This window comes from Eremothecium gossypii, chromosome VI (genome assembly GCF_000091025.4).
Source record: "Eremothecium gossypii ATCC 10895 chromosome VI, complete sequence".
Classification (NCBI taxonomy): Eukaryota; Fungi; Ascomycota; class Saccharomycetes; order Saccharomycetales; family Saccharomycetaceae; genus Eremothecium; species Eremothecium gossypii.
Genome location: NC_005787.5, coordinates 670,192 through 693,345, shown reverse-complemented (window position 1 = coordinate 693,345; position 23,154 = coordinate 670,192). Strand labels below are relative to the sequence as shown.

Sequence of the window (23,154 nt, the reverse complement as noted above, 5' to 3'; positions counted from 1 at the left end):
CATATACGTTTAGTAGTTTCAGTAGTCCGGCAACACAAAGCAGTAGCCATTAAAGGACGCGCTCGTATAGGACGCAGCGAGGTCCAAGAGAGAGCAACGCAGCGGCAAGTGCAGACCGCGGCGCAGAAGCAGGGGACAGTGAGCGTGGGAGGGGCGGAGATGAGTGAGCAGGGCGCGCTGGCCACGTCGCCGGCGAAGAGCCAGTTGGCGGCGTGGTGGCGGCAGTTCAAGAACAGCCCGAAGAGCATCTCTACAGACTCAATAAGCGGCCGGGAGCGGCCACTGCTGGGCAAGCCGGCGTCGGTGCACGCGGTGCCGTGCGCTCCGGGGCGCGACTTCCGGACGTACCGGGACTCATTCCTCCACAGCCGCAACGACTTTAAGGGGCAGGTGTTCGGGGTTCCGCTTGCAGACTCACTTGCGCTGGCATCAGCAGAGGTGATAGTGCAGGGAGAGCTGGCCAATTTTGGGCGGATCCCGATAGTGGTCGCGAAGTGCGGGGCATTCTTGAAGCAACGGGGGCTGTATACGTCGGGCATTTTCCGCATAGCGGGCAATAGCAAACGTATCAAGGAACTGGTATACATTTTCTCAACACCGCCTCATTACGGTACTAAGTTCACAAGTTGGGACGGCTTTACGGTGCACGATGCAGCGTCGGTGCTACGGCGCTTTTTGAACAACCTTACTGAGCCGTTAATACCCCTTGTGCACTACGAGACATACCGGGAGCCGTTGCGTACGCGCGTGCGTATTTTGAAACACATGACACGGCCGCCGCCGGTGAGGGATGACAGTGGGCGCGAGACAGAGAATGCGTTGTCGGATCCCAAGACATCGACTTCTGATGCGGAGGAGGCGCTAGACGCGGAGGAGGTGCGGCGCCAGCGTCGTCACCGCAAGCGACTAACACGGGACATAAAGGCAGCTCTCCATGAATATGAGGTTTTGTTTTCCGAGTTGTCCAACGACTCAAAGCAGCTAATAGTTTACTTGCTCGATCTTCTCTCGCTTTTTGCACAGCAATCCGAAGTTAACCTTATGTCGGCCAGGAACTTAGCCGCAATATTTCAGCCTTCGATCCTCTCACATCCAGACCATGATATGGATCCCAAGGAATACGAGCTTTCAAGACTGGTTATTGAATTTTTGATTGATTATTCATATCGTTTGCTACCACATTTGTTGAAGATAACCAAAAATGAGCAGGCCCTGTTGCAGAAACAACAGCAGCGGGGGGACGGGCTGAAGACCCATGTTTGTGGCCTTGAAGCACCATCAGATATTGCTGTACCTATGGCGAATGAAATTAACCAGTATAGTAATGTTGCGGATTCGCCAGCGCCTCTATTGAAGACAAACAAAGAGGTTGGTTCTTCTAGCCCACAGTCTAACTCGAATGTTAGGGCTCCCAATGTAATGAATAATGCGGCTACCAAAACTGCGGCTGCTAAGGCTGCAGGTAAACCTGGAGAGAGAGATAGCCAGTACATGAATGTGCCTTCGCCCGCAATATCAATCCCACTTACTCCTACTGGTAGCGTTTTAAAGATGTACGATCCTGATCTTTGGTCGGCCTCAGACCTTCCATTTGTAACGGCACAACAAAGATTGACATCTCCTGCACTTTCTCCCTCTCTGCCGAATGAACCCCAAGCCTTATCGAGTAGTTTACCGTCTCCGCAGATATTATCGTCCTCTTTTCCACACCAACAATTGCGGCCAGAACAAGAACAACTGCTGCTGCAGCAGCAGCAACAGCAGCAAATGCAACAGCCACAACATGAGCAACATCTACAACAACCACAACAACAACAGAACTTGTCGTCACAACAGCATGATCATGCTACACAGCAGAAACAACGTTTCTCGCGGCCATCGCAGTCCCAGCACTTGGCAGGATTGAAGCAGCCGCCGCAGCAATGGGTACAGCAGGCGAGATTGGATTCTCGGTCTGGCTCTCCGGAACTGCGTAGGCGATATAGATATAGGCCGCACTCGAAATCGCTGTCTTCTGCGATCAGCCCTTCGGATATGATCGCTGCCAGGCGCAATAACGTAAACCCTAGAATTGGCAAGTATTTGTTGTTGGGAAGTGATACCGAAGGTATGTCTGAGTATGACGAGGATGAAGAGTGTGTTGGATACCAGGACATCTATTCTCCTGGTAGTAATAACTCTGATCTTTTGGTTGTTAACCCGGCTTTCTCCCTACCTGCTACAGGAATTCGACAAGGTGGCTCTGAGGTTTCTATTGACAGTCCTACTGCGACAGACAAACGATATGATCCGAATATCGTTTCGTCTAGGCCACATGATTATAATACTATCGGGACATTGCATCCCAGTGCCAACCCGATTGGTCACCTCTCAGATACGTCAGCGGACGTATCAGCTACGCCCACGATTGTGGTTTCCAAGACTACACACCCTTCAGAGCAAAATGAACAGCAACAAAGTCTTGCCACTGGTTTTTCGCAGGCAACTAATGATAATGACGATGACGCTACAGCCGATATGTATTACGATGAGGATTCCCAGGGAGAGCGCGTAGCTAGGTCAAAGAAGCGCGACTCATGGTTTCAAAAACTAAGGAGCCGCTCTAGGTCAGCAACATAGGGATGAAGTAAAGTATAGTATCGTAATTGCTGAATATGTCTATATTTTTGTCTGACGTTTTTCAAGCTGAAAAGGAGTTGTTTCATTTTAATGTTTTATTGTGATTGCTGTGCTAATGTTATTTTTATCCGGTCAAAAGGTCTTGTTTAAGGATAACTGTCCTTAAACCATCTGTGCTATTAATTACCTTTTGTTCCACAAATTCGATTAGTATCTCTATATCCTAGATGTGTATTATTTTTTCATGTATTAGTTGGACAATATATCAGCGTTACCGCGAGTATTTACTGGTCAGTCACATTTTCACTACTTAAATTTGATGTTGATGTACAAAAATGATACAACGCATATCGTAAAATGTAAATAAGTTTATACTGATACTTAATCAAGTATCAGGATCTCAGCAGAATCAGCATCCAACCTTGCGCGCTTAGATGTAGAGTCGTCGCTCTCACTATCGCGACTGTGCTTGCGTTTAGCCGCGTCTGGCTGGCTGTCTTCTTCATCTTGGATAACTATGGCCCCTGAGGCATCGACCAAATCTAGGTCTACCTCTGCAGTCTTCCCATCGGCTTCTACAGAGTCAGAGTTCGATGCAGTTTCCTTGTCAATAACCCGTATGTGTGGCAGTTCTATAAGCTCAAAACCCGTTGCGCTATCACTGAGTTCCAGATAAAATTCTATTGGCTTCCGCACCGTGTTATCCTCTTCGCTTGGGACGTCATCCGAAACCGTCAGGATACTACCGGTGCGCAATTCTAGTTTCTCCAACGTGTTGCCATTTAGGTCATCAAAGTCAAAGTCTGCCAATAGACGATTGGTAGACGTATCGACAACGGAAACCTCGTTAGAAAAGCCATATTTCTCTTGAACTGCCTCGATAAGCTCACCCAGGGTAAGCGTCTTGCAACGTACTGCGCCCACTGTCAGCGCACAACGCTGGTAATGCGCACAGACAGAGCAGTTGGGGTTCGGCGGCGATAGCCGCGGAGCAGCAAGGTATCTGTTCGAAGAGATTTTAGAGGCCATTGACGTGAAAGCCATTGGCAGGTTCAGCGGGTCATTCGGCATCACACGCAAGAGATTGAGCACACGTAGTGAAACCAGGGCGCTCAGGCCCGCGATGATTGCGTTCGTTGTCACAATCGCGGGGATAATATTTCCTGCGATTTGCTTGATGTCAAACACAGACAGCATCTTAATGTGGAAAATATGTGCCCGAATATTCGCAGCAGTTGCGACAAACTCCAATGCATCGGCATCGTCCTTGTCGAACTCAATACTGCCCTCCCTCGGCATGCGTTCCATGAGGCGGCGCAGCGACGCGGCAAAACGGTTCAGGTGCTCCTGGATCCCCCACAGGGCGCTCGCGTCTGCCGCGTTGGAGGGAACACCAAGCTCAAACCCCTCAAGCGCCTCAGGCTGAGGACGAGTGTGCCACAGACTTTCTATCGCCGCAAGCTTCTGGATGTCTACCACGAATAGCTTCTCAATCACTGCCCGCACGCGCGCTGTGTCTCCTGTCCGCGCCCACTCCTGCAGCTGCGCAAGCTCGCCGCTCTCCTGTCTGATCCGCGCAATCTCGGCGGGGTCGTCTGTCCCCAGGTCTTCCGTAGCGGGCGGTTCAGCCGGCTCCCCAAACAGCTGCTGAAACAGAAAGTTCTTTGCCCATATCACACAATGCACCGGCTGCGACGGCGTGGACCGGATCGTGCACACCGGGTACGTCCGCGGCGTCTCCTTCGCCGTGCAGTCGAAGCACTCCGTTTTCCCAGGAACGATGGGCTGCACCTGCCCATCGAATCCCGCCGTCCCGGACTCCAGCAGCGGAATGCTCGCAAACTGCGCCATCCGGTTCACATGCCGTCTGGCCGCGACGTTGTCCAGTGCGTTGAACACCGCCGCAAACCCCCGGAACCATGCCAGCGGGAACACCGTCGCGTCCGTGATGTTGCCCTGGTGCGCCACCAGACGTCCCGAGCTGAAGTACCCGACTGCGGCCACCGCCGTCGCAGCCTTCGCCCGCTTCACATCTCGCTGTCGGAACAGAAACTGCCGATTCAGGTTCGATATTTCAATGGTATCCAGGTCCACCACGTGCACTTCCCCAAACCCCATCTGCACCAGATTCTTGAGCAGCTCGCACCCGATACCGCCTGCGCCCACTAACAGCACCTTCATATCCCGCAACCGTGTAAACTGCCCATCGCCGATGATCTGACGCACACTGTAGTCGCGCATCTCGCTAGCCAGCTCCTAGTCACCTTCCTAATAGCCGCTCGGCTTCTCATGCTCTTGGCTGGGCTCTTAACGCGCATTTTCGCCAAACACGATCGGCGCACACGAGAACAACACACAGTCCACACCCAGCAGAGAACCCATCATAACTACTTGAAGGCCTCTCTTTGGCTGGTAGGCTGCTGCCACGCGGTAGAGCTGGTGGTGTTGGCATAACATCACGTGACGGGCGACTTTGCCGTGTTCGGGTTTCGCTAGGGTCCTTGAAGTCGGCTCCGAAGCAAGATGGCGACCCGTGGGGGAGAAGCAGGTCCAACGAGGAGTATATATAGGCGCCCGGAAGGTTACGAGGCCGCGACGAGCGCAGGGAGCACCAGAGATGCTGAGACAGAAGCTATTTCAAGGAAGCCGCAGGTGGTTAGCGTCTGTGCGGCAGCCCAGTATCGGGCGGTATGCGGGTAAGCCGAACGCGGCGGGCAAGTACACGGTGTCGTTCATTGAGGGCGATGGTGTGGGCCCCGAGATCTCGCAGTCGGTCAAGGACATCTTCTCGGCGGCGTCTGTGCCAGTCGAGTGGGAGTACTGCGACGTGACGCCCCTTCTGGTGAACGGGCTGACGACGATCCCCGAGCCTGCGGTGGCGTCGATTAACAAGAACCTAGTGGCGCTGAAGGGGCCGCTGGCAACGCCCATCGGCAAGGGCCACCGGTCGCTGAACTTGACGCTACGTAAGACCTTCGGGCTGTTTGCGAACGTGCGCCCGGCGAAGTCGATCGAGGGCTACAAGACGACATACTCAGACGTGGACCTGGTGCTGATCCGGGAGAACACGGAAGGCGAGTACTCCGGGATTGAGCACGTGGTATCGCCGGGCGTGGTGCAGTCGATCAAGCTTATCACGCGCGAGGCGTCCGAGCGCGTGATCCGCTACGCGTTCGAGTACGCGAGGACCGTGGGGCGGCCCAAGGTTGTGGTGGTGCACAAGTCCACCATCCAGCGGCTGGCCGATGGGCTGTTCGTGAACGTTGCGCAGGAGCTGGGCCGCGAATACCCGGACATTGAGCTGCAGACCGAGCTGCTCGACAACACCGTCCTCAACGTGGTCACGAAGCCAGAGGCGTACAAGGACGTCGTCGCCGTCTGCCCCAACCTGTACGGCGACATTCTATCTGACCTGAACAGTGGGCTTTCTGCCGGCTCGCTTGGTCTCACCCCCTCCGCCAATATTGGGCACCAGGTCTCTATCTTTGAGGCCGTCCACGGTTCGGCGCCGGACATCGCTGGCCAGAACCGCGCCAACCCAACCGCGCTATTGCTCTCCTCCGTTATGATGTTGAATCACATGGGCTTGCACGAGCACGCCGGCCGGATCGAGAAGGCCGTGCTTTCCACCATTGCCTCTAGCCGTGAGAACCGCACTGCGGACCTTGCTGGTACTGCCTCCACCTCTTCGTTCACAAATGCCGTCATCGAACGGTTGTAAACTATAAGTCGCCAGTCTTGGCGTGCGCATACATATACTACCCTATATCTATATACTTTTAGCCTAGGCCGTTCCCGCTACTGCGCCAACTGCAGATCTTGCTCTAATCGTGATGATTTCCGCGGTCGCAAAAGAGCCCACCTGTCGGCCCAGTCTTGGCTGCGACCCCTCAGTCACGCTGCTTTAGATGCTGTCGAGCGGCGTGCACGGCCATGCCGAGAACCACAGCTATGCGTCGCGGCTCAGCCCAATTTTTGAAACCACTAGAGCATCGGAGTAACAATTTTTCAGTATAATGCAAACCACCTTGAATCTTGCATCTATTGGAGTCTACCACCTTTTATTAGATACTTTCTAGCTCTTTGTGAGGTCTTTTATCCTGTATCCAGCGTTGACGTGAGTTTGAACTCGCGAGAGCTAGTGAGGGTCATACTACAGCGAGCAGTGGGGAAGCATACATCCCATCAGTCAGGTGCATCGCATCGGCTAGATCGCATACATTACAAGGAGGCCCAGAACAGAAACGAAAGTTGTCTGCGTGCGTTGAGAGACCTGTGAATGGTTCGACGCGCCAACTACAGGCGACGTCGACGGAGCAGCATAACTTGGAGATGGCGCAATTGGAAGATCCGAAGGAACGTGCCGGGAAAGTAGGCGAGAGCCAGCATGGACAACATCATAATACTGCGTTCATCCATAAGTTGTATAGCATGCTGGAGGATGATAATATGAAAGATCTAATTTGGTGGTCCGCATCGCAGAACTCATTCCTCATCAAACCCAACGAGAAGTTCTCCAAGGCACTGGCAACCTTCTTTAAACACACCAACGTAGCCTCGTTTGTGCGCCAACTGAACATGTACGGGTTCCACAAGGTGAGTGACCACAAGCCAAGTTCTGCCAAGGGCACGTCCCAGGACGAAGATGAGGCAATCAACCTGTGGGAGTTTCGGCACAGCATGGGCTGTTTCCGAAAAGGCGACAAGGAATCTTTGAAATCCATTAAGCGACGGTCGTCGAAGAACCAGGTTCTGCTCTCGAGAAACAACTCTGCTCAAAGTTTGGCATCCCAGTACAACTCTCAGCAAGACCTGGGACCTGGCGGCAGTTCGATTGCGGGCCACGTGCACCCTATTGAGCCAGCGGACAAGTATTATAGTACTACAGTCTACCAGCCCCCTTATACAGATGCTCCACCGCTGCACTCACAGAGCCAGATACAGGCGTATCCAGACATGCGTTTCCCCCAAGAACAAAAGCCACATACCTCGAGCGTGATCACACTCCCACATCTGCCGAATAGTGCAATTGAAGATCTACGTGCCACAAACCTCGACATGATGAAGCTACTTGATCTTGTACAGAAGGCGATGCATATTTCGTCGCCCCCATCGGCTAATGAACTTGGCGGCTCGGTATGTTCGACATCAGGAGGAAGTGGCCTATCATCGAACCAGCTAGGCAGTGCTAGTGGAAGTGCTAATGATGTTACATCTCCTTCTAGTTTTGCGCGTTCTCCTACTGGTACCCGTGAGCGCACTTTGGAATACCTTCACCAGGAGATTGCGGCATTTAGGACCACAATACTGATGAAATTGCAAAGGCATGCGGAACTCCAGCTTCATATGCTCCCGCCAACGCCCTCACAGCGGCATTCCCATCCCCAGAATTCTTATGCTGTTTCTGCACCACCCTCAACGGGCACAAATTTTCTGCCCTACAACGGCTCTGGGTCTATCGGAATGCCCACCGGCTACGACGCGTACCCTACTAACAAACCAGCACTGGCTATTCCTGGTGCTATATCTCATGGCTTCCATGGGTCCCCGTACTTAATGTTGGATCCATACGCTAAGGGTTCCTCTTCGTCTATTTCAAGGAAACGGCATATGAGCGTCTTGGTGGATCCCTTGGCACCTGCACCGATGTCCGCGCCAGCAGCAATGCAGGTACCATCTTTAGCCCAGCCAACCTCTACTAGTTCCTCCCCAGTACACGCCCCTGAAGGAAATATGCCACACGCCAATGCGGCTGGAGCTAATTCACCCTTTCACGCATCATGTCCCGTATCTCGGATCGACTCTCGGCAGGATTTGCATCATCATCAAACTTCAAATCCGTCAGCTTCCGAAGACAAAAGGCCTTTCTCTCCATCTCGTAAAGACTCTCCCCCGTCGCAGCTCTTGCCGCTGTTGACCACTAACGCGAGAGGGAGCGGTGACGGAAACAGCCTTCTTCTTGCTCCTCAGAGCCCTGCAACTCTACCGCCAACAGCTTCTCAACACAGACTACCAGCCCCCACACCTCAGAACAACGCCGGTCGTGGACCAGCACAGGTTTCAATCACATATAAGCCATATTTTCCATATGGCACTATCCCGCCCCAACCAGTCCTGTCTTCTCAGTATATTCTGCCACTTTTTCAGTCTGGTTCAGGTTCTTTTACATCAGGTAGTTCGGTCACCGCTGCACATGCTCCACTGCGTTCCACTACAGCGATCCCTGAAACCTCCAGTTGTAACAACAGTGAAATCCCTTCATTCCCTAAACCGACAACAGATGAGCAACAGGCACCAGCGACAGTTAATCAAAGCGCGACTAACTCTCACAGGCAATCTATTGTCAACCAGGATACCTGTTCCAGCCCTGCGACCAGCAAAAGCAGAGGTTTGTACGCACTCTTAAATCACGATACTTAATTATACGGTTAAGGAACTTCCCCATTAGTGGTGGCTAATGCTTGTTAATTGAGATAGATATTTCTCGGTTCATCTGTTCGAAGAGCAACTAGCAAAATACCAGTTGTATGTCACTTCCGAATATATTCAGGTTACCTATACACTAAATCCTACAGTTGTATACCGTTTTATCTAGTAGTCAAAGATACATTTGTACTTCAAAATTCTGCTACCAAGCATCTCCCAATCCATTGCTGTAATATACAATTCCTCGCATAGCTTAATCCTTCCAAACACACTCCCACCTTTCCACGTTAACATTGAGGGGTCCATCTCTCTTGGGGGTGGAAGCACGGCGATAGGATAAACGTGCTCATATGGATCCACAGATTCCCAATAGTTCTCCAATTCAATCTTAATTGACTTGATCAACTTTTTCCTGCTCTGTGCAATTTCTTCCTCAGATTCAGGGTTGTTCTTTTTAATCTCATTTTCAACTTGCTTCACCATCTCACTGACCTTTTTGTATACTACGGGAAGAGTAGACACGCTTAGTAGCCGTGGCCTCCAAATGTTAATTCTATCAGTCAGTATTAAATCCAGACCAGGTACCTTAGAAGAGCCGCCAATAACTAACAAATTGGAATAGAAATTAACTAATTTTGACATGTTATCACCAAGTAGGACGGAAGCGGTGGTAACGGATTCAATTATTGCTTTATCCAATGGCGTGTAGTTGCTCGCTCGCCTCGTATTAGTCTTAATGGTATCTCCAGATGTTCTTTCAGAGGGACCAGAGGTGAGCGCTTCTACTTCATCGTTGACACTCACAAGCTTACGAATAATATCGAGGTCTTTATTGATATCAGTGTAAACTTTACCGGTGAATGCACTTTCCTGTGCAATGGACTTTGGGTTATCTGGCTTATAGGTATAAGGATCACGAGACTCTGGGAGCTGTTGTGCCATATATTTGTTATAAGAGGTTGCGGGTTTGAGGAAAGAGAGAATCTGGGGATAGAAGTAGGCCATCGGGCTTATCATGACCTCATTGAATAATTTAAATTCAAACTTTTCTGCGCCCGGCACACTAGGTTCGCGCTTGAAGAAGTTGAATAATTGGACAGCGACATCAGCATCTTGGAACGTAATGTGGGTCTTCTTTAGTTGTTCAGCCAATATCCAGCCCTGCCTCGTATTAAGATTCCAATCTGGGTATGGAAAGTTGGATTGTAACAGTAGCTCGACAAATAACCTTGTAATATCATCGCCACCATAGGATAGTCTTATACAACTGTTTTGGATTACCTGACCCTCGTCCACACAAGATATTTTCGTCTCAGAAGCACCTATATCTATGACACAGGTAGAGTTGGAAAGACCGGCGCCGTAGCATGTCGCCAGAGATTCTTGAATCAGGGCTACCGCCTGAAAGTTCATCTCAGACAATAGCAATCTTATCATCTGTTCAACATAATTCTTCTCAAATAGATCCGGTATGATTAATATTACTTTATAATTAGGGAACTGAGATCTGCTTATGCCCAATTTTGTCTCAGATAGAGCAAAGGTTATCAGTTTTGTCACGTCGTTCAAGAGTTCTTGAAGAGAGCTGTAATCGGGGCACTCAACGTTAAAGGCCCCATTCGAAAATGGGTAACGAATAACAAAGTTTTCAGGAAGACAACGCTCTGCACCTTCGCCGTAGTATATGGTCCCCTCCGGGGCATCTTTAATCCATTCAATCCTATGCAGGTCATTGTGCTCCGGGATCTTTTCTGGTTGCGCCCTGCTGTTGTAGGACAGCACCTGTTCGTGCGAGTTGGGTATAATCTTCCGCTTGTAGTACCGCATACGTTCTTTGAAGTCTGACTGGATCTGCTGCAGGTGCTCCATGAAGTCTTCGTCTTTGTCGTAGCGCTGCTGGGGCTCCAAGCGCTGAGAAGCTCGACGTGCAACCGCTACACAGCTCGGAACTGACAGGGGGAACACGTCAGTAGAGAGCCCTATCTTCAGCGAGCGGGAGCCGGGGTGAATAACAATGGTGTTCGCGTCCTCTGTGTCATCGATCCCGTCTTCGTCGCCGTTGAGCTTGAGATCGTCTTCCCCGGCCTCTGCCAGCAGCGTTGGTGGTTGGCTGCTATTCACAGGGTTCACATTTCCGCTCCGCAAGCTCTTGCGCTCACGCATCGAGAATATCTGGTCATCCTTGCGCAGGTAATCAGACGAATAGTTCTTCTGATTGATCAGCGGCAGCGGCCGGAACAGACCCGTCTGCGAGATGTGCAAATTATCTTGCTTTTCGATACCAATCTTCTTCAGCTTCCGCGCAAACTCCTCGGCGGCCTTGATTCGCCCCAGCCGGCGCTTCTCGAGCAGATGTTGTGGCACCTTCTTCCCCTGGCCAGCGGCCGCGCCCGCGGTCTCCGGCTTCGAGACCTTGCCTTCCGTCGTGGGAATTGGGTCCATTATAGACACATCCATCTCGACCGACATCTCGCGCTCGTCGTCCATACTGACTATCCACTGCCTGCGACTAGAGTGGTGGTACTGCATCGCCAGATACATGGCCCTCTTGACACCCTCATCACGTGATAGGCTCGTTCAACGATACATTACGTACAATATGACAAGCTGATTGCGGCTAATATTGATCACGTGACATATTTGTCGGCACCGAGCTCGCCAGGCCAACCCCAAAGATCGGTATTCCGCAATCTATTCCGCAGCGCCAGAGCCAGCGTCCGTCAGGCATTGCACACCACCTCACGTCCGAAGTCTTCCTCTCCCCTCCGCGCGCCGAGCCCCACCGCGCTCTCTCGCAGGGGTTTCGTAGTTCTCGGCGACAGTCGGAATCTGGATGAGGAAGCAGAGTAAGCTATAATCCGCATACGTACATACAGCATATAAAAGGCGAGTCCTTGACCCCGCAAGCGCATTCTGGAGAAGGAGCGCAGTTCGCAATAACAACGCAAACATAGGAGAGAAGGTATTCTCCATCCATTTCGGACCGGTATAACTGCTAAATCAAAAGCCGACTTCACACATATATCATGTTTAGACACGTATCTCGTCGCTGCTTCTCACGCGAAAGCACACCATATGACAAGACCATTAAGAACCTCCTCATGCCCAAGGGCACCAAGGTGATTTTCCAGGGTTTCACGGGTAAGCAGGCGACGTTCCACGCCAAGATCTCGCAGGAATACGGTACGCAAGTGGTCGGGGGAACCAACCCCAAAAAGGCCGGCCAGGTGCACTTAGGCCAGCCGGTGTTTGCAAGCGTGGCGGAAGCTGTGCGCGAAACGGGCGCGACCGCGACGGGGATCTTTGTTCCTCCTCCAATTGCCGCGCCCGCTATCCGGGAAGCCATTGAGGCGGAGGTGCCGCTAGCTGTGTGTGTGACTGAGGGTATTCCGCAGCACGACATGCTATACATCGCCGAGATGCTGAGGACACAGGACAAGACGCGTTTGGTCGGTCCAAACTGTCCGGGTATCATCAACCCCGGCTCCAACGTTCGGATCGGCATTCAGCCCACGAAGATCTTCACTCCCGGCAAAATCGGCATCGTGTCCAAGTCGGGCACGCTTACCTACGAGGCTGTGCAGCAGACCTCGCTTGTCGGGCTTGGCCAGTCGCTTGTGATCGGTATCGGTGGTGACGCTTTCCCCGGTACGGACTTCATTGACGCGTTGAGACTCTTCATGGAGGACGGCGTCACCGAGGGTATCATTCTGTTGGGTGAGATTGGTGGTAAGGCCGAGATTGAGGCTGCTGAGTTCCTAAAGGCCTACAACCAGACCCGCGCCACACCTATGCCCGTGGCTTCCTTCATTGCTGGTACCGTTGCTGGCCAGATGAAGGGTGTTAGAATGGGTCACTCTGGCGCTATCGTGGAAGGCTCCGGTACTGATGCCGAGTCCAAGAAGGCTGCCCTACGTGCGGCTGGTGTTGCGGTTGTCGAGTCTCCCGGCCGTCTAGGGGAGGCTCTCTTGAAGCAATTCCAGTAAGTTGCGCAAGATCCACCATGTTTCACACTCTCGCCTACATCATGCATAGTCTCGCATGCTGTTACCAGAATCCGAGGTATGATACGTGACTAAAGATTCTAGATATATAGATGCCATTATCCTTAGTTTTACTTTCTGCTAGTAATTGACCTGGGCGTGCTGCCGCTCTCAAGTATCATGCAGTCGCATAAATGCTACAATACTAATACAACACAAAACGCTGAAAAGGCTGATACCGTACCGTGAACAGGCCGACATGGGTTTGGCAATTCTGATCCTTTCATACTAAGAATTGGACTTTAAGTAATATGGTATAATATGGTATAAAGAAAGCTAGCCCGAGGTCCTTATCCTGCATAGCTAACAACTTCCTGGGAAAGAGCATAATGCAGTCTATTAACGTGACGCTGTATTAACTGTCTAATCAAGAGATACTTTAAATTATACTGGGGGCACATTCTTGCTGACATCTCACTTTCCCGGGTTCCTCCAAGCTACATATTTCGTCTGATTAGACTAGCTCATAATATTATTCTTGAAAATAATATTTTCCAACAAGGGTTCCAATAGTGTAGTGGCTATCACGTTGCCTTCACACGGCAAAGGTCCTGAGTTCGATCCTCAGTTGGAACATATTTTTTGGCATTTTCGGGCTTGTCATAGAGGCATTCGCCGATGACCATCTATTATCTACATTGAACTCGAAGCATCCAACGGCATCTGCAATGGGTGTGCATGCACTATGGGATATTTTGGGACCAACTGCACGCCCTGTCAAACTCGAGTCTCTATCCAACAATCGCATGGCTGTCGATGCATCCATATGGATATATCAGTTCTTGAAGGCAGCTAGGGACAAGAATGGCAATAGGCTGAAAGGCGCCCATATAATTGGGTTTTTCCGTCGCATATGCAAGTTATTATACTTTGGCATTAAACCTGTGTTCGTTTTTGATGGTGGTGTTCCACCTTTGAAGAGGGAAACTATCCGTCAGAGGAAGGAGAGGCGAGAGGGCAAGCGCGAGAGTGCAGCGGTAACTGCCCGCAAGCTGCTGGCCCTACAGGTACAGCAACAGGGGGACACGGCATTTAAGGGCAATAGTAGGTCAAAATCTGAAGGTTCGGTTACCTTCCGCCCATCTGATGAGTATGAACTACCGAATATTCCTGGCTTCCTATATGATGAGCGCGATGAACGTGTAATGTCAACCGAAGAGTATAAGGCTGTGTTTGAACATCTAGACGAACTAGATGGTATTGATTTAGAGTCAATTAACCCTGCATCCAAAGAATTTGACGAACTTCCAAATGCGACCCAATACCTTATTCTCTCCACTCTCCGCCTACGTTCGAGATTAAGAATGGGTTACACCAAAGAACAACTTGAGGAAATATTCAAAGATAGCATGGATTTCTCACGATTCCAAATTGAAATGGTTAAAAAGAGGAATTTTTATACTCAAAAGCTGATGAATACAACGGGCGTCCATGACGGTGGCCTTTCGAAGTTGGACTTGGAACATTCACGCAGCAGAGTTGCAGGCCAGCGACAGAAGGAGTATACACTTGTTAAAACAGAGATGGGCTGGGCGATGAGTCTTGGAGAGTATGATGGATCAGAGGCTAGCAAAGCTATTCCTCTAGATGACGCTGCTATAGCGCCCACGCGTCCAGTGCAGTCCAGTTGGTCTGGAAACGATGTCGAGGACAGTGATGAGGATAATCTCGAATGGGAGGATATCGATATAGCGCCTAAGAAAGAAAAGAAGGTAGCCGATTACTCGTTGAAGGCTTCTGCTATTCCCACAACAATAGTAGAGGGAAGTTCTACTGGCAGTCAGTCTTTTCTGGATAGACCTTTTAGAAACAGTGGGAAATTGCGGCAACCCGAGAGAGCGATACAGTTTGTTGACGACAATAGTACCGATTCAGATCGTGAGTATTTGGATTACGTAGAAGAAACGACGAATATGGAGGAACTAAAGAAAACCCGTGGCAACTTGGCAGGCGTTGAGCATCGCGTCTCGAAGCATAATCCTTACAAAACAGCTCCAGATAATGCCACTAGCGAAGAATCATTAAAAGACTTATCAGAAGTAGAAGAAGTCCCTCGAAAGCCCGGTACTCGCAATGATGCACAGTTTCCTTTGCAGCATAAAGGTACTCATAATATTATGACAGATAAAATAAATTCGGAATTAAATGACCGCATGATACCTGACGTGCATACCTTGCCCAGCATTAACCTAGGTAAGGGCTCATTCCTATTTGATATTAAGACCTCTAAAGAAGAATCATCTAGCTCTGGTGAAACAAAACCTGAGCAACGTAAGATTAATCAGGATGTACCCCTTTGGTTTAATTCAGTGCCAACAACCAATCCTCACACAGCTACTGGGTTCGTTTCAGATAAAGAGACAAGTACTTTCACTGAGGATGAAAAGCTTGGTATCTTCTCGGGGGTTGCTGCCACGGAACTCATGCGTCAGAATGTGTCCTCTACCGACCTTGAATCGCTGGAAAAGGAACTGGATGGTGATTCTAACGACCTGGAAGAACTTACGCAACTAAATAAAGAACACACAGAGCCAACGCGTGCACCTGACATACCAAAAGGATATTTGCTTAAGGATACCACACAACGCTCAAAAGAAGAATCTACTTTCGCATATGACTTCCCCGAAGAAGAGGAAGAAGTCCTAGTCGAGCAGTTAAGGAAAGAACATGCCGACTATAATCGCTTCAAGCACACGTTAGACCCTTCCATTGCGACTACCGCATTTATTGAAGACGAATTATATGAACAGAATACGAAGGATAAGCGTGACGCTGATGAGGTTACGCCAGAGATGATTAGGGATATTCAACAGCTGCTGTCTATATTCGGCATCCCTTACCTAACCGCGCCTATGGAAGCAGAAGCTCAATGTGCAGAGCTTTTACGGCTGAAGCTGATAGACGGTATCATTACAGATGATAGTGATGTTTTCCTGTTTGGAGGGTCAAAAGTCTTTAAAAATATGTTCCAAGAAAAGAACTATGTTGAGTACTACAATACGGAGACTATATCGGCAGAACTAGGCTTAGACCGTTTAAAGTTCATCGCGCTTGCCCAATTAATGGGTAGTGATTATACGAATGGCATCAAAGGAATTGGACCGGTGTCCGGTATAGAGATACTTGCTAATTATAACACTCTGGAAGAGTTTCGCACATGGTACAATGAGGGACAATTCCGGAAAAGCTTGCTAGATAAGGAGTCGCTATTCCAAAAGAATCTCCGAAAAAAGCTGACTAAAAGTGGTGTTGTTCTGGGCGACGATTTCCCTAGTGCGGCGGTAAGTGATGCGTACCTTAACCCAGAGGTGGACCACGATACGACCAAATTTGTGTGGGGCCTACCAGAATTGGACAGTCTGAGAACTTTTCTTGGTAGCACCCTCGGGTGGCCGACGGAAAAAGCAGACGAGGTTCTGATTCCGCTTATCAGAGAACTGAACAAGCGGAGAAGCAAGGGTACACAGTCTACATTAGTCGAGTTCTTTCCCACAAAATTTATTGACGCTGACAAAGGCGCGAAATTAGGTAGAAGAATTAGAGATGCCACGGTTATGCTCAAGAAACGGCGTACGAAGTAACTTTTTCCATTTTTATAACTCTAACACCGACGCTGACGCTGACGCTCCACAGGAGCAGAGCGTCAAGAGGCGGTATTCTTTGTACACAAATAGAATGAGCTAGAATATAAAAGACCGTAGCTGTCTCAAGGCAATTCAGAATACTATATACAAAAAAGTATAGCACCTCCTTCCAGATGCATCAGTACAGAAAGACAAAACCACTTATCCCCAACATAGACGTCATGAACTTCGATCATGATAGGAGATCGTCTATGATTGCTGGAAATGGTAGGAAGAAGTTCGACACGCCCAGGAAGGACAATGTGTTCGGCAAGAAGCGCGCTCAGGAGACTGTCACCGAGACTCCGCTCCAGCAAATGAGCAACGTCGACGAACCATCTTCCAGTTTTATGATGCATCCAATCCAGAACAAGGAGCAGCTACTAGATAATCCCCCTATATTCAACAACAGTCCGCAGTATTTCCCAGATCTGAACTATTTATCTCCATGGCACAGTTATTCAAACGGTGTCGGCACCCCAATACCAATTAACAGTTCCATGATTGGGAACCCAAACCTTTCCAACGTCCCCATGACCAAGACGTACGATCCCTACGATGTTCCACAGTCGAGCTTTCCTGCCTATTTTAATCCGCGCGCAGCGCTGAACATGCCCCACCGCGAGAAGGTTAACCAATGGATAGAAAATGTTCCAATACATATTGTTCACGAAGAGTACCTGACTCACGACTGCTATAGCATTGACGAGTACATGAACTGGGAGGAGGATGAATTTGACATGTCTTTGTTCCAGCGCGGGGAGAAGACCCAGATTAATATGGCAACCGTCGACGAACTATTACAATTCCAGCTGAAACGGATAACCTCCATGGTTTTAAGACTATACGAGGAAAGCCCGGAGGTCCCATTGGACAACTCTGATGCTACATCTTACTGAAATACTGATTCCACATCATCATGATTAATACTTAATAGTTTTAGTATTTATATAGTATATTATTAAATAGCCACGGGGTGCACATCAACGCTGACGCCGTACAACGGCTTTCGGGCCCCGACAACATTTTAGCGCATAGTAAAACTAAGTCCCATACACAGCGAATAATCGCCCCCAAGAAAGCTTCGATCAAAACATAAGTTACTCTCGAGCGGCAAGATAGGCTAACAGGAAGAGGCAGTACTATTGGACGGGGTTAGCGCTGAAAGGTGCAAATTTGGGGCCATGAGTAAGGAAACCGGAAAGAAGGTTACGCTGAAGGAACGCATGGTAAGCGCCTCTGCTGGCTCGCTGGTCACGTCACTGTTTCTCACGCCACTGGACGTGGTCCGCGTGCGGCTTCAACAGCAAGAAATGCTTCCAAGTTGTACATGTACAGGACAGCTGTCGAAACCGGCAGGGAAAGTGTTTTGGCAGGATGAGTGCTTTGCAAACGTCGGCTGCCGAGAGCCTGCTGCGAGGCTGCAGGGAACTCTGGAGGGGCTCAGGAAGATAGCCCAACTAGAGGGTCTGCCGACTCTGTGGCGAGGGCTGGGGATTACGCTCGTAATGGCGGTGCCGGCTAACGTGGTGTACTTTTCCGGCTATGAAGCACTGCGTGATAACTCGCCCTTGGCATCCCGGCTACCTGTGGCAAACCCACTAGTGTGTGGAGCATTTGCGCGGATATTGGCTGCAACTACTATTGCGCCGCTGGAGCTATTGCGCACACGGCTCCAGAGTGTGCCCCGCGCAAGAGACACAGAGCGTACAATATATCTGATAGGCGACCTGCTGCGAGAGATGCGGCATGAGGTTTCGGTTATGGGTTACCGTGCGCTATTTAAAGGCTTGGAGATCACTTTATGGAGGGACGTGCCCTTCAGCGCAATCTATTGGGGAACATACGAGTTCTGTAAAACCCAGTTCTGGGCCCGCCATGCCGCAACCCATAATGCATCAAACTGGGACCATTTCATCGGCAGTTTTGCCTGCGGTAGCATGGGCGGTGCTGTTGCAGCACTTTTGACACATCCTTTTGATGTGGGCAAGACCCGCATGCAGATTGCGATTGCCAGTCCACAGCAGCTAACTGTGGGGGGAAAAGCTACGAAAACTGATGACTCAAGAGGCATGTTCTCATTTTTGAATGCCATTAGGAAATCAGAAGGTATTAGAGCGCTATATACCGGCCTATTACCTAGGGTGATGAAGATTGCACCAAGTTGCGCCATAATGATCTCGACTTATGAACTGTCGAAGAAGTTCTTCACTAGTTGAACTTTGTTTCTTCCTGTATATACCAAGTAATTCACACTGTTGATACACGATACAGCATTTTTCTTAAAACCCTGTGATATACGCTTGCTGTAGTACACGCCCAAACGGTGAGGTCTATAATTTTACATGTCGGCGAGATGGTATTGGATCGGCAGAATTTTAGAGCTGCCGCTGTAGCCCATCCGTCGTTTACCTATCCATCTGTTCGTGCACTAACCCACTTGTTCGTGTTCAATTCTTCCTCCGCCTCTTTGAAGCGTAGATCTAAAGAGCGTGCTATATCAGATCCAAATTTCATAACCACTTCTTGATATGATTTTTCTGTTCCGGGTTGTTTCAGTTGTTGACTGGATGGCCTTAATGTCTTATAGACACTACTCTGAGTAACCACAGACGGCTTGGGTGATTCCTCTGCCTCGACTTCCTCCTTCGTAGTAGCCAAGGGCTGAGCAGCTGGCCGTGTATATTTCGGATTAATGCCTCTTAAAGTTCTTGTGCTGCCCTTATTTGTCGAATCGGTGCTACGATTCTGCACGGCGTTGCCGTGGGAATCAAGGTTACGAATGGATTCCGCCTGTCGCTCCAAAAAATACTTGTTACTTGCAATGCCATTATACTTCTCAGTAGGAAACTGAGACCAGTCTTCCTCTAATCCAGTCCCAAAGTGCAACTTGGGCTCTTTCTCTTTCAACACGGGATCGAATTCCTCCTTTAATATGGCTTCTGCAGAGAACTTAATCATGTGTTTTTTAGGAACGTTACTTAGTAGAGAGTCGTCTCCATTGTACATGTTTCCAATGAGTTCTGCTAATTTGTTAGGATTGTTCTTATCCTCAAAACTGAGTTTGGCCCATTTCTTATCAGCCCTCCTCTTGCGCAATTCGTCTAAATATTCATCCACATATTCTTCCCCAAGCGAACCGGCTAGATACTCCATAGAATCTGAGAAAAACTGCTTACATGCTTCCTTCATTTCCGTACAATTTTCATAAAATGTGACGCATGATAGCGTAAAGAGCTCACGCATCGTCTTTGCCAACGCTTGTTGGTAGAGTATAGTGACTTCTGCTAACGAATTCTGTTTTGTGTTAACTATTTCTTTCCAGTACGAAGTTTCCTCGTGGTATTCGCCCTTCTTTGTCCTGACATTTTCATATTTCCGAATGTCACTATTAAGCTCTTTCTTTGCCAAGAGCATTTGATCTTCTCTCAACTTGATAAAGTTTAAACCAAACGCAAGGTCTCTAAATTTCTGTGCGGAATTCTTCTCCATCAACATGTCAAGTTTCAAAACGCGCTGTAACTCCTCTACTAGTCGCAATCCTTCCTCGCTCTCCACAACATCGTTGGACCATATGTTAAATTCCTGTGTCAATTTGCCATAGAGTTTATTGACTGCAAACTTCTTTTCTGCGATCTCGTTCAAACGATCTTGTATCTTCTTGAGTCCTATCTTTCTATGACCGAGTATTTTATTTGTTAGCAGTTCGAGCGCCGCAGTCGAATTTTGTTCGTTGTCCGCCTGCAATGCTCCGGAATGATAGTATTTCGCTGCAGCAGCTTCGTTCTCCTTATTGTTCATTAAGCCGGAAACTGCCTTTGCCGGCCGTGTAGCTGGCGGCGGGGGCTGGCGGCGGGGAGATAAATCTGCGCCGCCGGATAGAAAGGTATCGCCGCTACTACCTCGTGATGGAGGCGTGGCTGCCAGGCCAACTGCCGGGTCAAATGGCTTCTCTTTAATGATCTTCCAGAGCTGCTCTTGCTTTTTGAGCTGAGTGTGAAGCTCAATTGGGACCTGGTCTCCGGGTATGGGAAATCCGCCCGGGCCGTTCCCATATGGCCCTTTGAATAGCATATTTTTGACTCTGCCCAAGAGGGACTTCGAATCAACGCCTCTTGTAGGATATTGTGGCAGTGCCGGAAGTGGTGGAAGTGGTGGTACAGCGTTCTGCTGCAGAAATGGTTTCGGGCCTACAGACTCAAAGGTAGGGTCTCTGGAGTATATCCTGTCCTGCTCTTCCAAATAAAGAAAGGAATCCTCCTCAGTCATCATCTGCCTTCAGTAAGATCAAATCTGTCCTTGAATCTGAGAATTAGGTGGGTGCCAACTAGTGATTAGCTCAGTGATAGATGCAATCTTTTTTATGTAGCTGGGTCGCGGCTAGTGGTGAACGTCGCCAGGTTTTGTGTCGCTGACACAGATCGACTGACGTGCGAAAAATACAGATGCACATAACGTTGCATAAGGTAAAATAAAACGTTAAGGGATGATGATATAATTCTGGGAAACTGTACAGACTCGTTTGAGGGTAATTACAACTGCTGTTTACTTCATTTAGAAAGAACTACAATCGTATGGACGCATCTAGGTTCAGGCCTGGTAGGTAGAGGCGGAGATGTTACCACCCTTACCGGTCCAGTTGATATGGATGTCCTTGTCTACTGGCAAGTGAGCGCTGGCAGCCTCTGGCAGCACACGGAAGGTGTGGGCGCCAAAGTAGTCACGCTGAGCTTGCAGCAAGTTGGCAGGCAATCTCTTAGATCTGTACCCGTCGTAGAAGGCAAGCGCGGTAGAGAAGGCGGGAGTAGGAATACCGTAGGTAGTTGCCAACCCGATGGTTCTTCTCCAGCCCTGCTGAGCCTTGGTGACAGCGTCAGCAAAGAACTTGTTGAACAACAAGTTCTCCAAGTAAGGGTTCTCTCTGTACGCCTTGGTGATCTGGGCAAGGAAAACAGATCTGATGATGCAGCCACCTCTCCACATCAAAGCAATGGCAGGGAAGTTTAGCTCCCAGCCAAAAGTCTTACCTGCCTCTCTCATTAACATGAAGCCCTGGGCGTAGGACATGATCTTGGACGCATACAAAGCCTGCTCCAAGTCGTCGACAAACTGCTTTCTGTCCTTCACAGCATCCTTAGGGATTTCGGGACCGCTCAATAGCGCGGAAGCGCGCATTCTCTCATCCTTTAGGGAGGATAGGCAACGAGCGAAGACGGCCTCACCGATCAAAGTCACAGGCATGCCCATGTCCAACGCGTTGATAGCGGTCCACTTACCAGTACCCTTTTGACCAGCAGAGTCCAGGATCTTCTCCACTAGAGGGGTCCCATCTAGATCCTCGTAAAGCAAGATGTCTCTCGTGATCTCAATCAAGAAAGAGTCTAGGATGCCTTTGTTCCACTCCGAGAACACCTGGCCAATCTCCTTGTCCGTGAAGCCACCCAATCTCTTCATGATGTCATACGCCTCACAGATCAATTGCATGTCACCATACTCAATACCGTTGTGCACCATCTTGACGTAGTGGCCAGCGCCGGCAGGTCCGACCCAGTCGCAGCATGCCTCGCCCTCTGACTTGGCAGCAATAGACTGGAAGATCTCCTTGATGTGTGGCCATGCCTCAGGGGCACCACCAGGCATCAAGGAAGGACCATAACGAGCACCTTCCTCACCGCCGGACACACCAGAGCCGACGAAGTGGATACCCTTCTGCTTTAGCTCTTCAAAGCGTCTGTTGCTGTCAGGGAAGTGAGAGTTACCGCCGTCAATGATGATGTCACCCTGCTCCATGTATGGAAGCAGCTGTTCGATGAACGCATCAACAGCAGAACCGGCCTTGACCAGCAAAATCACCCGTCTTGGTCTCTTTAGGTTCGCGCAGAGTTCCTCCACGGAGTGCGCGCCGATGATGGACTTGCCCTTCGCCTCATCCTCCAGGAACCGGTCCACCTTCGAAACCGTCCTGTTGTACGCCACGACCGTGTATCCGTGGTCGGCGGCGTTTAGGATCAAGTTCTGGCCCATGACAGCCAGGCCGATCAGGCCAATATCTCCTCTGCTAGCTGTTAGTATATGGTCTCGGCGCATGTGTCACGTGACGAGCGATGGTGCCACTCGGCCAGAGGCGCGGCCGCCCTGCAGCCCGTCGCCTGGAGGCGCGCAGTCCCTGTGGAATTCCTGTTCCACAGGCGCCTGCAATTGCTGCCTGTTCTGGCCGCGGTGGTGCCACATCATCGTCTGGAAATGTCATCGCGCTACATACCTTGGTGCGGACATAGTTTATCTTTCTTTAATAGAGCGGCTGATTGGAACTTGCAAACTAAAGCAACCTTCTGTTGACCTTCAACGCCAGAGATGATACACTAATCCTTGAGGTAGAGCCTTATAACTGAAGCAAACGGCTCGCGCCACCCAGAAAAATTATTAATACAGAGCCCCACCAA

The 23,154-nt window shown here is 49.8% G+C and overlaps 11 protein-coding genes and 1 non-coding gene across 12 annotated transcripts; 8 read left to right on the top strand and 4 right to left on the bottom strand.

Annotated features, from left to right (window-relative positions):
* Positions 1-159: 159 nt before the first annotated feature.
* On the top strand, positions 160-2,619 carry SAC7 (GTPase-activating protein SAC7; the record flags this gene model as incomplete). The annotated part of the gene is made up of 1 exon (NM_211040.2): positions 160-2,619. One exon carries the CDS (start codon positions 160-162, stop codon positions 2,617-2,619), a length of 2,460 nt encoding a protein of 819 aa, NP_985686.2.
* A 381-nt stretch (positions 2,620-3,000) lies between these two features.
* On the bottom strand, positions 3,001-4,860 carry UBA2 (E1 ubiquitin-activating protein UBA2; the record flags this gene model as incomplete). The annotated part of the gene is made up of 1 exon (NM_211039.1): positions 3,001-4,860. One exon carries the CDS (start codon positions 4,858-4,860, stop codon positions 3,001-3,003), a length of 1,860 nt encoding a protein of 619 aa, NP_985685.1.
* A 376-nt stretch (positions 4,861-5,236) lies between these two features.
* On the top strand, positions 5,237-6,340 carry IDH2 (isocitrate dehydrogenase (NAD(+)) IDH2; the record flags this gene model as incomplete). The annotated part of the gene is made up of 1 exon (NM_211038.1): positions 5,237-6,340. The coding sequence occupies one exon, from the start codon at positions 5,237-5,239 to the stop codon at positions 6,338-6,340; it is 1,104 nt and encodes a 367-aa protein (NP_985684.1).
* A 611-nt stretch (positions 6,341-6,951) lies between these two features.
* On the top strand, positions 6,952-9,039 carry SFL1 (Sfl1p; the record flags this gene model as incomplete). Its single annotated transcript, NM_211037.1, has 1 exon — positions 6,952-9,039. The coding sequence occupies one exon, from the start codon at positions 6,952-6,954 to the stop codon at positions 9,037-9,039; it is 2,088 nt and encodes a 695-aa protein (NP_985683.1).
* A 171-nt stretch (positions 9,040-9,210) lies between these two features.
* Positions 9,211-11,586, bottom strand: ARP8 (Arp8p; the record flags this gene model as incomplete). The annotated part of the gene is made up of 1 exon (NM_211036.1): positions 9,211-11,586. One exon carries the CDS (start codon positions 11,584-11,586, stop codon positions 9,211-9,213), a length of 2,376 nt encoding a protein of 791 aa, NP_985682.1.
* A 485-nt stretch (positions 11,587-12,071) lies between these two features.
* Positions 12,072-13,031, top strand: LSC1 (succinate--CoA ligase (GDP-forming) subunit alpha; the record flags this gene model as incomplete). The annotated part of the gene is made up of 1 exon (NM_211035.2): positions 12,072-13,031. One exon carries the CDS (start codon positions 12,072-12,074, stop codon positions 13,029-13,031), a length of 960 nt encoding a protein of 319 aa, NP_985681.2.
* A 560-nt stretch (positions 13,032-13,591) lies between these two features.
* Positions 13,592-13,664, top strand: AGOS_t0146. The gene has a single exon. It is a non-coding gene; the product is annotated as a tRNA-Val (tRNA).
* A 92-nt stretch (positions 13,665-13,756) lies between these two features.
* On the top strand, positions 13,757-16,669 carry RAD2 (ssDNA endodeoxyribonuclease RAD2; the record flags this gene model as incomplete). The annotated part of the gene is made up of 1 exon (NM_211034.1): positions 13,757-16,669. One exon carries the CDS (start codon positions 13,757-13,759, stop codon positions 16,667-16,669), a length of 2,913 nt encoding a protein of 970 aa, NP_985680.1.
* A 176-nt stretch (positions 16,670-16,845) lies between these two features.
* Positions 16,846-17,610, top strand: PFS1 (Pfs1p; the record flags this gene model as incomplete). The annotated part of the gene is made up of 1 exon (NM_211033.1): positions 16,846-17,610. The coding sequence occupies one exon, from the start codon at positions 16,846-16,848 to the stop codon at positions 17,608-17,610; it is 765 nt and encodes a 254-aa protein (NP_985679.1).
* Positions 17,611-17,895: 285 nt separating this feature from the next.
* On the top strand, positions 17,896-18,930 carry MTM1 (Mtm1p; the record flags this gene model as incomplete). Its single annotated transcript, NM_211032.2, has 1 exon — positions 17,896-18,930. One exon carries the CDS (start codon positions 17,896-17,898, stop codon positions 18,928-18,930), a length of 1,035 nt encoding a protein of 344 aa, NP_985678.2.
* A 193-nt stretch (positions 18,931-19,123) lies between these two features.
* SSP1 (Ssp1p) lies at positions 19,124-20,983 on the bottom strand (the record flags this gene model as incomplete). The annotated part of the gene is made up of 1 exon (NM_211031.1): positions 19,124-20,983. One exon carries the CDS (start codon positions 20,981-20,983, stop codon positions 19,124-19,126), a length of 1,860 nt encoding a protein of 619 aa, NP_985677.1.
* Positions 20,984-21,301: 318 nt separating this feature from the next.
* On the bottom strand, positions 21,302-22,798 carry AGOS_AFR129W (NADP(+)-dependent, decarboxylating phosphogluconate dehydrogenase; the record flags this gene model as incomplete). Its single annotated transcript, NM_211030.2, has 1 exon — positions 21,302-22,798. One exon carries the CDS (start codon positions 22,796-22,798, stop codon positions 21,302-21,304), a length of 1,497 nt encoding a protein of 498 aa, NP_985676.2.
* Between the last annotated feature and the right edge of the window lie 356 nt (positions 22,799-23,154).